General features: G+C 41.2%; 1 protein-coding gene and 1 pseudogene across 1 annotated transcript; one reads left to right on the plus strand and one right to left on the minus strand.

The window, feature by feature from the left end:
• Positions 1-1,015: 1,015 nt before the first annotated feature.
• Positions 1,016-3,574, minus strand: LOC133462142 (uncharacterized; annotated as a pseudogene).
• Positions 3,575-5,582: 2,008 nt separating this feature from the next.
• Positions 5,583-7,744, plus strand: znf593 (zinc finger protein 593). The gene is made up of 4 exons (XM_061743363.1): positions 5,583-5,656; positions 5,958-6,173; positions 6,843-6,905; positions 7,012-7,744. The coding sequence occupies exons 2-4, from the start codon at positions 5,974-5,976 to the stop codon at positions 7,136-7,138; spliced, it is 390 nt and encodes a 129-aa protein (XP_061599347.1). The 5' UTR covers positions 5,583-5,656; positions 5,958-5,973; the 3' UTR covers positions 7,139-7,744.
• Positions 7,745-14,120: the final 6,376 nt, after the last annotated feature.

Consider the following 14,120-nt stretch of genomic DNA (forward strand, 5'->3'; position numbering starts at 1 on the left):
TATGTCTGGGTCTCACGGTTCTGACAGATGTTGAGAAAAATGTTGAAATTTCGTGAATAAAGTTGAAATGTTGAGAAAAAAGTCGAAATGTCGAGATTAATGTTGAAGTACAATTTCGAGAAAAAAGTCGAAATGTTGAGAAAAAAGTAAAAATTTCGTGAATAAAGTTGAAATGTTGAGAAAAAAGTCAAAATGTCGAGATTAATGTTGAAGTACAATCTCGCGAAAAAAGTTGAATTGTCGAGAATAAAAAGTCGAAATGTCGAGATTAATGTTGAAGTACAATTTCGAGAAAAAAGTCGAAATGTCGAGAAAAAAGTCAAAATTTCGTGAATAAAGTTGAAATGATGAGAAAAAAGTCTAAATGTCGAGATTAATGTTGAAGTACAATTTTGAGAAAAAAGCCGAAATGTCGAGATTAATGTTGAAGTACAATTTAGAGAAAAAAGTTGAAATGTTGAGAAAAAAGGCTAGATTTTGACTTTATTCTTGAAATTATATTTCAACATTAATCTCGACTTTTTTCTCGACATTTCGACTTTTTTCTCGAAGTGCACAATAAAAAAAAATCTTCCCCTCTCAAATATTTTTTCTACTCCATGGCCCTAATACTCTTCCGTAAGGAGGGGTCGGTTTACTATGATCAACTTTTTTGGCATCAATAGTTGCAAGGCAAGGCAAGGCAAGGCAAGGCAAGGCAAGGCAAGGCAAGGCAAGGCAAGGCAAGGCAAGGCAAGGCAAGTTTATTTATATAGCACAAAATGAAAAAATAAAATTATGAGAAAAGAATATGTCTGTGGAGATTCATTTATCCAGGTAGAAAGATTTTATTTTAAAAACACTAGACTTAAAACATACTTAAAAACACAAGATGTTTTGGTGTTCATCCAAACACCTTCATCAGTTGTTTGGTCCACAGGAAGTAGCTCTGGCAGTTATAGACACAAAGGAGTCACATGACTAAGGTCACATGACTGCCCAATGAGTGAGCCAGAGAAGATGGTGTCCCAGGAACCTAAACAGATGCCCCTCCCCCCGCCTGTGAGGTGGAGCAAGTTTGTTGGTCTGTTAAGCGCCGGGGTAATGTCTTCAAAACAGCATTGTAAGATGAGGACAAATGATGTCTCAGTCCCCCCTCTCTATTTAAAGAGGGTTGCTCTACTTTCACATAGATGGCCTCCCTGACGCCCCTCTCAAACCATCCATCCTCTCTGTCCAGGACGTGGATGTCCTGATACCTAAAACTGTGTTTTTCTTTTTGTAAGTGGGTGTAGACTGCAGAGTCTTGTCCTGAAGAATTCTCCCTCCTGTGTTGCGACATGCGTTTGCTGAGCGGCTGTTTCGTCTCCCCAATGTAGAGCTCTATGCACTCCTCTGTGCATTTCACTGCATACACCAGGTTGCTCTTTTGATGTTTGGGAATCTGATCCTTAGGGTGGACCACCGCTGTCTCAAGGTGTTTTTAGGTTTAAAGTACACAGGGATGTTGTGCTTGGAGAAAACCCTTCGGAACTTCTCAGACAGTCCAGCCACATATGGAACGACAACATGACTTCTTCTGGGTTTTGGAGTTCTGGTGTTTCCTGGTTTTGGATCTTTCTGCTGGTTCTTTTGTGTTTTGGTGAAGGCCCACTCAGGATAGTGGCACTGTTTTAACGCTTGCCTTATATGTTGCTGTTCTTTGTCCCTTGCCTCTGGGTTGGTGGGCACGGTCTCTGCCCGATGTTGTAGGGTGCGGATCACTCCCAGTTTGTGCTCCAGAGGATGGTGAGAGTCAAACATCAGGTACTGGTCGGTGTGCGTGGGTTTTTCGATAAACCTCCACTTGAAGCTCTCCTTCTCTTCCCAGGCTTATACCACAGTCTAAGAAGGGAAGTTGATTTTCCCTCATCTCCTCTTTTGTGAATTTGATGTAATTATCCACAGTGTTGATGTGGTCAGTGAAGGGGCCGATTTCATTGGTCTTCATCTTCACCCATGTGTCGTCCACATACCTGAACCAGTGAGTGGGACGAGCTCCACTGTAAGTCTCCAGTGCCTTCCTCTCCACTTCCTCCATATATAGGTTGGCCACAATGGGAGACACAGGGAAGCCCAGGCTTCTGTCTATAGAAGACCTCTTTATATTTGAAATAGGTGGTACTCTAATGGCACTTTTGCACTAGGACTTACTCGGCCCGACTCGGCTCGTCACGCCTTTACCCGTCTCTACCCGTGTGTTTTCCACAGCCAGGGGAGAAGTGGGCAGGTTGGGGTGAAGCTGCTGTGACGTACTCGATTGCGCAACCGCTTTGTTTGTGTCGGCGCTGATCAGAAATCAGCTGGAGCCGCGAGCGGCTGAGAGTAAAACAGCCCATCAACATCCCTTTTTTAATTCTCTCCTCGGCCCCCAGGTTTATGAACATCTGCACCTCAGAGTTGGATCACCAAACAGACGTTTTGCGCTTTATAATAAAATCGCTGCGAGCCGCGAGTCGCTCTCGCTCTGACTCCCGCTTCCTGATTCAAACGTCTGCCGGCCCCGCCCCCCGACCAATCAGAGGCGTGGAGGGTGGTGACGTCAGAAATAGTCCCGGCTCAGCCCGGATAGAACCTCGCTGAAATGGTTACAGAAATAGTATCGGCTTGGAGCGGCTCTACCCGTCTCAGCCCTAGTGCGAAAGCGCAAAATGGGGCCGTGGCGGGTAGAACCGAGGAGAAGTGAGACTAGTGCAAAAGCGCCAAAACATAGCTCCAACAGGGTGCTCACCTGGTCTGGGTTGAGTTGTGTTCTGTCCCTTAGTGTGTGGTCATGGCTCAGTCGTTCCCGCACTGTCTCGACTGCCAGTGATGTTGGTACGCATGTGAACAGGGATGTCACATCGTATGACACCATGGTTTCATCTTTCTGCATAGAGAGTCCACTGATTTTGTCCACAAAATCCTTAGAATTCTGTATGTGGTGTGGCGTGTTACCAACTAATGGGGCTAATACAGTGGCCAGGTATTTTGCAATGTTGTATGTAACTGAGTTAATGCTGCTCACAATTGGTCTGAGGGGGTAGTTGTCCTTGTGTATTTTCGGTAAACCATAAAGACAAGGTGTGGTGTCTCCTGGGTACAAACGATAGTATAGCTTGCCGTCTACAACTCCTTGTTTTTCTAAAGACTGTAGGCAATTGATTACCTGTTTCTTGAATTTGCTGGTGGGGTCTCTCTTCAGAAGTTCATATGTGTTATGGTCTCTCAACAGGCTGGTTACCCTGGAATGATAGTCGTCTGTATCCAGCACCACTGTACATCTCCACTTATCTGCTGGCAAGATAGTGATGTTGTTATCCTTACTTAGAGATGTCAGGGCCCTTTTCTCTTGTTGGGTGAGATTGGATGGTGGGGGTTTTGCGTTCAGAAGAGACATGGAAACCTGAGCACGGAGCTGTTCAGCCTCATCCTCAGGGATGTTATTGTTCCGGATAGCTGACTCGGTTGCTGTGATCATGTCTACCACTGGGATGTGGTCTGGTGTTACTGGAAAGTTCAGACCTCTGGCCAAAACCTCCATCTCTGGCTTTGTGAGCTCTCTATCAGACAGGTATGAGAAAAGAAGGTAAAACAATTAAGAGCACAAGTTGCTGAAAACTAAGGGCAGTAAAGTACAGCAGGTACACATCTCATTCACGGTTTTAAGAGAGTATTTAATTTAAGAGTACGCTTAAATACCAAATAAATGAAATAAAATTATAAGAAAAGAGGTAAAATAATAAAAAGCACACGTTGTTAAAAAGTAAGGGCAGTAGAGTACAGCAGGTAAGTATTTAATTTAGGAGTACACTTCAGTAAACAGTAATGTTTTTAGGCCTGATTTAAAGGAGCTGACAGTTGGAGCAGACCTCAGGTCTACAGGAAGTTTGTTACACCGGTGAGGAGCAGAATAACTGAACGCTGCACATTTTTGCAGCTACGTGCCCTTATAATTGTAGCTCGTATTTTATATTTAATCCAACCCTTTGTGAGTGACGTTTGTGTGATGTCAAAGGCTTTGGGTTTTTTCTTCTCTTCCTGGTTCATCATGGATTGAGCGGGATACGCAGATTTTGAAAAAGAAAATACTGAAAGATCCTCGTGTTTGTTTGTCTGGTGCGCCGAATCAGAACAGAATCAAATGTTAATACAAGCTTTTATTATATCATGCACAATGTTTTCCAGCCGGAGTTACACTTTTCTCAAACCACATAGGAAGGAGAGAAAATGCATACGTGATGATCGATCCTGTTGTATTTATACTAAAAAGGCAGGTGTTCTTTGTACGTAAACCCCATCTGCCAAACATGTGAGACCTTCAGGCGTATACGTGTTAAAACCTGTTTCTTATCATTGTCTTCACCTAACGAAGAGTAAATATCTGAACTATTTTAACAGCCTAGCCATAAAAGAGGAGTTGACCCTGCAAATAGAGAAAATAGCTGAACTATAGCTAAACTCCTGAACAGGTGGCCCTGCAAATAGAGAAAAACCACCAGTGCAGTATCTTATAGAAAAAACCCTTCAAACCTTTAAACAATTTCATAAAATGCTATCAATACGTAACAGGTTTCCTGACCTTTCTGGTGATATTTAAATTGAAAAGTTAATTGTAAGTGAAAGGAATGGTGAACGTGTCTTTTTAGTTGGTTTCGGGAGCCCTTTTTCTCAGAAATAGATTCAGAACAGCTAAAAATATCTGTACATGTAAAATGACACAAGGCAAAGGAGATTCAGTGTAAAACATCTAAAAACAGCTCTTCGGAGTTGCAGATTGGTCACCAAAATCTGGATAATGTCAAATACCAGAACAAAATATCCCAAATCTTTGACAAGTAAGAGATGAACGAAAATAGACAAGTGAATTATAAAGAACTGAAGACACTGTTATCATCAACCATTTTTATTCTTGTCATCAAACAGACAGTAGAATAACAATAACTAGAATGAACAGATTAAAGAACAGTTTCTATTCACTGCTTTAAATCATGCAAACGCTGCCAATTTTGGATTGCATTAGTCTTGCATGCACCATGTGAAATGTTGTTGTTGAATGTGTTTTACAGACTGTGTTGTCTCTTATTTTATATCATATATTTAATTGCCTTTTTGAATTTGACATCTATGTGGTTTTTACATTTTGTTGTGCAGTGTTAAAGTGAGAATAAAGATAGAAACAGATGTTTATAAAGACTGCTTACAAAAGTGCAAAATACCCAGAGCTAAATGAAAACCACCACAAAGAGATAAAAATAATAATACCATAACTATACCAGGCAAAACACAACCATAAAGTGATGGAAAATTGCCTCAGTGAGATACAAAATGGGATATGTCATGGCCATGTGTAATTTAGTCTCATAATCCATCAGTGCACTTGCAGGAAGGCAACATGTACTACAATTCAGTTATAAGAATATATGTTTTATTCTGAGCAAAAAAAAAGTGCTTTAAAAAGAGCTGAGATTATATAATTAATGTGATTTTTGGTGTATTACTTATTTAATGGTTTATTGTTTTCCAGTTGAATCCTATAATTTGAGGAGAGACTTCGCTATAAGATATTTGGCGCCATCTATAGGTCAGGGAGTGTAATTCACGGTCCTCTTGACCCGGAAATACATTTTATTCCTTTCGGTCACACGTGTGGAGGAAGGTAAGCAATGTCTGAAAGTAGATAAGGATTTTTACACCCAAAACGGGTTTATTACCCGATGAACTCGCTAAAATCCTTTTTATTTATACAGTGATGCTTAAAGTAGTGACAGATAGTAGTGCCTCGGTTTTTTTAAAGTTAAGGTTGATGTTTTGATAATACTGCATGTAGTCCACTGTTCAGTGCTCTGTTAGTTCCTGGCTTAACAACAATCTTACCAAAAGTATTTGTGAGGTACAATTAAATGTTCTTATGATGCTTGTTTTTAAACAAAGATGTGTTATGTCTGTATTTTATCCAGTCGTGCAATTTCCACCATGGGGAGGTCCAAACAAACAGGAAATCATAAGAGTGACAAAAAGAAGAACATTTCAAAGACATGGAAGACAAAGCGCAGGACTAAAGATCTGGACCAGATCCACACGGACATGAAGCCAGAGACAGCAACCAAACTGCTGCATCAGGAGGTGGACTACGACGTCACCGGATGTGCTCAACACTACTGCCTGCACTGCGCGTAGGTGTTTGACTTTTTCCCTGAGTGGAGCTGCTGTTTCCCAATCCTGGTCCGCGGGGCCCCGTCCTGCATGTTTTAGACGTGTCCCTGCTTCAACAAACCTGGTTCTAATTAATCGTCGTCCTCAGCTTGTCATCAAGGTTTGCACAACTCTGTTAACGACACAGTCACTTGTATCATGGTGCAATGAAGCAGGGAAACGTGTAAAACATGCAGGACACCGGCCCTCGAGGACCAGGATTGCCCACAGCTGGTCTAAGACATGCAGGACAGTGGACCAGGGTTGGGAAACACTGCCCTAATGTAATCAGGCTCTCCAATAAGTCATTTACAAATTATAATCTCACTATTGCCTAAATCCTGGCCTTTGCTGCACGATTACACTTTTGGAGGTGTTCATGACTGACAAAGAACAGTTCCAAATCTTGACACTTGAAGGAAATGTTCAGTTTTCTGGTAGAAAAAAGAAAACAACCAATTAGAAAAAAATCAAATTGGTTGTTAAAATGCCAAAAAGTATGTTTCATAAGAAAAATAAAGGAACACTGTAGTGTAAAAGAATTTAACCTTAACAGAAACTTGAGGGGAAACTGCCCATCATTTATTTTCTCTCGTACTCCCCGTTTCTTAATTCTTCTTCTTAATTCATTTTCACTTTATAATTCGCAGGAGATATTTCGTGGACATGAGATCTTTGAAAGAGCACTTCAAAACAAAAGTGCACAAGAGAAGGTGAGACACTTTCTCAGTTCATGTACTGCATCATTAGCATTAACGTTTCATCCTTGGTCAAATAGCCGTGTGAGTTTTACAGCCTTGCTTCCGTTTCTCCATCCAGATTGAAACAGCTCCGGGAAGAGCCCTACACGCAGGCAGAGGCGGAGAGAGCTGCAGGCATGGGCTCCTACATCCCTCATAAAACTGTTGAAGTGAAAACACAACCGGTGGAAGAGGACATGGACTGAGAACTACCAGCATTAAAATATGGACTGATTTTTCTCAGTGTCATTGTGGATCACGCATCTGTTATTTATTACTGTCACAATTCTTGATACAAAGTGAGATGCTTCTTTTGTGACAGATAATGGATGCTCTTTTGCAATGTATGAGTGTGAGGCCACGTGTACCTATGTACATTTATAACAGTGGAAGTGTTTGGAATGATGATAAACTAATGAGGTAGAAAAATGAATAGGCTAAGTATCAGGAATGACAGAAGATCTTTTTCCTTTTTTTGTCATTAAGTTGCAAATTTTCTGACTTTGCTGTCAATTGTGTGGAGAAAAAGGAAAATGCATTCACATTATATAACTACAGTGGTTTTCAAAGAAGTTTGCAAAATTAATAAGATAAATCCAAGCACTGTGTCAGGTACAGTACACATGTAATGTTTGCAGACTATGTAACCTGTTTTAATGTGTATTGTCACTTGCATCAGTGCACATTGTGTTCATTCTCTGGTTTGTGCAGCGCTGCTTCCAAAAATTAAAGCTGGGGTCTAAGCGAAAAGAAAAGGACAATCCATTGCTTTTCAAAGTACATAAATCTTACAGCAGAAATTATATTACTGTTGTACATAAAGGTGCCTGTCATATAAATAGAATATCATGAAAAAGTTTATTTCAGTAATTCCATTCAAAAAGTGGAACTTGTATATTAAATTCATTCATTACACACAGACTGATATATTTCAAATATTGATTTATTTTAATGTTCATAATTATAACTAACTACTAATAAAAATCCCAAATTCAGTATCTCAGAAAATTTGAATATTATGAAAAGGTTCAGTATTGAAGACACCTGGTGCCACACTAATCAACTAATTAACTCAAAATGCCTGCAAAGGAATTTAAATGCTCTCTGTCTAGTGCTGTAGGTTACGCAATCATGGGGACGACGGCTGGCTTGATAGTTGTCCAACATTTTCTTTAGAAATCAGGGTCTGTTACAACCAAAAACGTAATAACGGCCAATAACGTAATAACTGCCAATAACGTAATCATTTTGGCCATTTCAAATGTAATAAAGCCAATAGTGTAATAATGTGCCAATAATGTAATACAACTTTTGAGCCAATAACGTAATAACTTTTTGCCGATAATGTAATAAGGCATTACATTATTGGCTGGTTATTACGTTATTGGCCTGGCATTAAAAAAACCTTTCAAAATGTAATAACTGGTGCCGATAATGTAATAACACATAAATATGACAGCAGCTCTTGGAAATAAAGGTTTTTTTTGCAGTTTTTGGGCAGTTAGTGGATGACATATAGTCGTCATATTTATTCATCCAAGATATGTCTCTCTCTAGATATTCATAGATGTTCTTGTCTAAACAGGCAATTTTTCATGTGTACCATGCATATACCATAAAATCAGTGTCTCGTTGAGGTGTCAAATGAATTCACCATATATTTTCCTGGACATGAACAATCAAAATTAAATTAAACTGTTCCTTCTCAAATGAAAAGTAGCTTTCACTCACATTCACAAAATATGGAGCAATGCAAACATCTACACAGCTGCTTTATCATTACTGTAAAAAAAAACAAAAAAACAACAACAACTTTGAAACGTCACTTTAGCCAACATGGGGCCTGTGAGCTCAATGTGTTGATGTAGTTTTTAATTTTCAAACATGAAAAACAGAGTTAGACATATGAACCCTGCAGAGCATTCATTTTAGATCTCCAACAGCTGGTTTCAGTAGTGATCTATTTGTTGACTGGTTAACAGAAGTATGTTACAAGCGTCCTGAGGCGTCTCTCTTCTTCTTGTTATGGGCATGCCAAGTAATGGCATGACCATATTGCAATCGTCCAGAATGGCCCAAAGTGCAATGTTGCTAACAAGCTAAAGTCGCAAAAGTCCCACGTCACACCAGCGGGTGTACAGCATGACCCCGCTCGGATGTGGAAAAAAAAAATCCCCAAAAAATAAAACACGCCCGAAAAAATGAGGAAAAACATGAAAATGAAGGCGATATATTAGTATCTAGAAAAGGTTTCCCTTTTCTTATTCTTATTATTCCGCACTTTTTTTCGTCCGTTAATACGGCCCGAACCGCAACGTGCACCCATGCATGGCATACATCGTTGGATGCGTCTCCATCGTGATTCGATGGGTATTACTTTTCTCAGTAATAGGGGTTACCGTGGCAACGCTAGTTGCCAAAAAGCAAAAAAAAAGGCGAAAATTCCCGCGCTTATTGCTCGGCCGAACTTTATCGTAGAGACATCGTTCAAACTTTGAAACACTCGGCCCGATAGTCTTTAAAGGACCATACAACTTCATCATGCTAGTTATTACGGTTTTTGCGATATTTAACTTTCAATTTTAAAAAAAAATCACTTTTATTTTGGACGCTTGTTGCTAGGCAACGGTTTATCGTACAGACATCATTACAACATTGACCAACTCGGGACGCTTTGTACTGCAACATATTTTAGTCTCGTCATGCTTGCTATTACGGTTTTTGAGATATTTCACTCTTCTCATTTTGATGCTAACGGAACTTCGGATGCTTGTTGTGCGGCAACGCAGTATCGTAGAGACTTGGTTATAACGTTAAAAGACTCAGCTTGATGTGGACTACAACATACTGAGGTCTCATTACGCTGTCGTTTACAGCTTTTGAGATATTGAAGCTAAATTGTCCCATTCTATCCTATGGGGCTTGTTACCATGGCAACAAAAACCTATGCATTTGGATGGGGGAGCATGTGAATAAACAATCTGTTAATGCTGCTCGGACCGCAATGTGCACCCATGCATGGCATATATCGTTGGATGCGTCTCCATCGTGCCTCAATGGGCATTACTTTTCTCAGTCAAAAGTGTTACCGTGGCAACGCTAGATGCCAAAAAGCAAAAAAAAAGGCGAAAATTCAGACGCTTATTGCTCGGCCGGACTTTATCGTAGAGACATCGTTCAAACTTTCAAACACTCGGCCTGATTGGCACTAACGGACCCTAGAACCTCATTATGCCAACTTTTAAAGTTTTTGCGATATTGACCTTTCTTTTTTTTTTTAATTTCCGTTTGACTTTGGATGCTTGTTGCTAGGCAACAGATTATCGTAGAGACATGATACAAATGTTCCCCGACTTGGCAAGCTGTGATCTTCAACATATTCAAATTTCATGAAGCTGTGTCTTAAGGAAGCTTTAATGTAAAATCCATGCCAAATGGCCCCATTCATTTGGATGGTTTTTTTTTACCATGGTGGAAAAAAACCCTATCCGTTAACGTAGTCTGAACCGGAACGTGCACCCATGCATGGCATACACCGTTAGATGCATCTCCATGTTGCCTCGATGGGCATTACTTTTCTCAGTCAAAAGCGTTACAGTGGGGACGCTAGACGGCAAAAAGCGTGCCCCATTAATAGCTATTGGGAGCACAGGAATGAATGCAATACAACCGTAAACACCTCAAACTGACATAGAACCGCCCCGAACACAACCACTACAGCCCTAAACCAAAGCAGCGAGAGGGGACGAATGGGCAGTAGGGCATGCCCATATCAAAATTTCCAGAAATTTTCTAGTTTTTATTATTGTTTATTTCCAATCAAAAATTCTGAACTGCAATATATAATATACATACAGCAAAAACATGAACAATTAAAGCTGCAAGCAGCAATGAACGGGCCCTCGCACTCACGGCCACCGCCCCCCATAAGCATATCAGAAATGACACCACCCACGACTTCCTATGTCAAACCATTCAAAAGTTATAGCAGAAAAAAGGGACAACCAATCAGAAGAAGGGGCGGGGCTAATTCAGGCCAATGAAGGTCAAGGACTCCATACAGAATCTGATGACACCACCCACGACTCTCTATGTCAAACCATTCCAAAGTTATATCAGAAAATCGGGACAACCAATCAGAATAAGGGGCGGGGCTAATTAAGGCCAACGAAGCTTAAGAACTCATTACAGAGTCCCATGACACCACCCATGACTTCCTATGTCAAACCATTCAAAAGTTATAGCAGAAAAAAGGGACAACCAATCAGAAGAAGGGGCGGGGCTAATTCAGGCCAATGAAGGTCAAGGGCTCCATAAAGAATCTGATGACACCACCCGCGACTCTCTATGTCAAACCATTCCAAAGTTATAGCAGAAAATCGGGACAACCAATCAGAAGAAGGGGCGGGGCTAATTAAGGCCAACGAAGCTTGAGGACTCATTACAGAGTCCCATGACACCACCCACGACTCTCTATGTCAAACCATTCAAAAGTTAAGGCAGAGAAAAGTATTCTAGGGGGCGCTGTTGAGCCGTTAGGCCACGCCCATTAATGCAAGCCATGAAATATCAAATTTATCGCCAGGCCTGGCTTGCGTGCAAAATTTGGTGACTTTTGGGGAACTATCAAATATGGACCAATCAGATGAAGGGGGGGCGCACCTTTTGGGGTCTAGCGTCGCCACGGTACCACTTTTGAAAGAGAAAAGTAATGCGCGTAGTCGCAGGATGAAGACGCACATTTTGATGTATAACACACTTGGGGACACGTTACGGTTCGGGCTGAATTAACTGCCGAAGGAATGGCATAAATTTCGCCAAAATTACACGATTAATTCAAAATGGCCGACATCCTGTTCGGTTTCGGGCATGACCCCAAGAGACTTTTGTTTAAGTTGCGCCATGATACAGGTGTGTACCGATTTTCATGCATGTACGTCTAACAGTATTGTGGGGCTTGAGGCACAAAGTTTTCAAGGGGGCGCTGTTGAGCCATTTTGCCACGCCCATTAATGCAAACCATTAAATACCAAATTTTTCGCCAGGCCTGGCTGGGGTGCAAAATTTGGTGCCTTTTGGGGAACTATCAAATATGGACCAATCAGATGAAGGGGGGGTGCGCTTGTTGGCGTCTAGCGCCGCCACGGTAACACTTTTGAAAGAGAAAAGTAATGCGTGTAGTCGCAGGATGGAGACGCACATTTTGATGTATAACACACCTGGGTGCACGTTACGGTTCGGGCCGTATTAATTCTCGAAGGAATGGCTCATATTGCTCCAAAATTACGCGATTAATTCAGAATGTTTAAAATGGCCGACTTCCTGTTCGGTTTCGGCCATGGCGCCAAGAGACTTTTCTTTAAGTTGCGACATGCTACAGGTGTGTACCGATTTTCGTGCATGTATGTCAAACCGTATTCTGGGGCTTGAGGCGCAAAGTTTTTTCGGTCTGAACCAACCAGATGAAGGGTGGGCGCGCTTTTTGGCGTCTAGCGTCGACACGGTAACGCTTCTGAAAGAGAAAAGTAATGCGTGTTGTCGCAGGATGGAGACGCACATTTTGATGTATAACACACTTGGGGGCACGTTACGGTTCGGGCCGTATTAACTGCCGAAGGAATGGCATAAATTGCGCCAAAGTGACACGATTAATTCAAAATGGCTGACTTCCTGTTCGGTTTCGGCCATGGCGCCAAGAGACTTTTCTTTAAGTTGTGTATGGATACAGGTGTGTAGCGATTTTCGTGCATGTACGTCAAACCGTATTGTGGGGCTTGAGTCACAAAGTTTTCCGGGGGGCGCTGTTGAGCCATTTTGCCACGCCCATTAATGTAAACCATTAAATATAAAATTTTTCGCCAGGCCTGACTTGCATGCAAAATTTGGTGACTTTTTGGGGACGTTTAGGGGGGCAAAAAGGCCCTCCTTTCGTCAGAAGAAAGAAAGAAAAAAAAAAAGAAAGAAAAAAGAAAAAAAAAAATTCCTACAGATACAATAGGGCCTTCGCACTGAAGGTGCTCGGGCCCTAAAAAAAATAAAAACTGTTCCTCCTCAAATGAAAAGTAGCTTTCGCTCATTTACAAATGTGAAAAGGAAACTCAAAAAAGTTGACAAAGAAGGATTCATAACAGACAACTGGCATTACTTCTTCCAGTATGTCTTTGATTTTTTTACTGCCCGAAAGTCAGATGAGTAAGGACTATCCAGGCTTTCATCCATCGGCTGTCCTTGCTAAACAACTCCTTTATTCTTGTGCTCAGACCACTGTTGCGTCCAGCAGCCTTGTACAGCTTCATAACACTAATAGAACAGTCATTTTCTTTCTCCACTTCTAGGCTCTCCTCAAGTGTTTCTCTGATATAGATGTTGGGATGAAATGGTGCCGATAGTGCCTGGAATAAGTGTGAGACCCGATTAAATGTCCCCAGCATGGACATATCTTGAATTAAAGCAAATTCAATAATTCTTGTTAAATCTCTGGAGGCAGGTATTGGCCTCCCAGCTCATTTCCAGCATCCTCAATGTCATTGTCAACCAAAGCTAGCCATAGACTGTTTATCAGAATTAGCTTCAGTTTGAAACAGAAAGCCAGGTTCATCAGCTATACAAGCAGGTTCATCCGATATAGAGGGGGGGTCAGGATTGTTACAACCAATAGTGTAATAATGTGCCAATAATGTAATAAAACTTTTTTTTATTACAATATTGGCACATTATTACATTATTGGTTTTATTACATTTGAAATGGCCAAAATTATTACATTATTGGCAGTTATTACGTTATTGGGCGTTATTACGTTTTTGGTTGTAACAGGGTCCCAGAGTCTGGAGGAAGAGAGGGGAGGCACAGAATCCACGTTGCTTGAGGTCCAGTGTAAAGTTTCCACAGTCCGTGATGGCTGAGGGAGCCATGTCATCTGCTAGTATTGGTCCACTGTGTTTTCTGAGGTCCACCGTCAACACAGCCATCTACCAGGAAGTTTTAGAGCCCTTCATGTTTCCTGCTGCTGATCAACTTTATGGAGATGCAGATTTAATTTTCCAACAGGACTTAGCACCTGCACACAGTGCCAAGCTGCCAGTACCTGGTTTAAAGATCATGGTATCCCTGTTTTTATCTGGCCAGCAAACTCACCTGACCTTTACCACATAGAAAATATATGGGGTATTGTGAAGAGGAAGATGCGA

Source organism: Cololabis saira, chromosome 16, assembly GCF_033807715.1.
Source record: "Cololabis saira isolate AMF1-May2022 chromosome 16, fColSai1.1, whole genome shotgun sequence".
NCBI classification, from domain to species: Eukaryota; Metazoa; Chordata; class Actinopteri; order Beloniformes; family Belonidae; genus Cololabis; species Cololabis saira.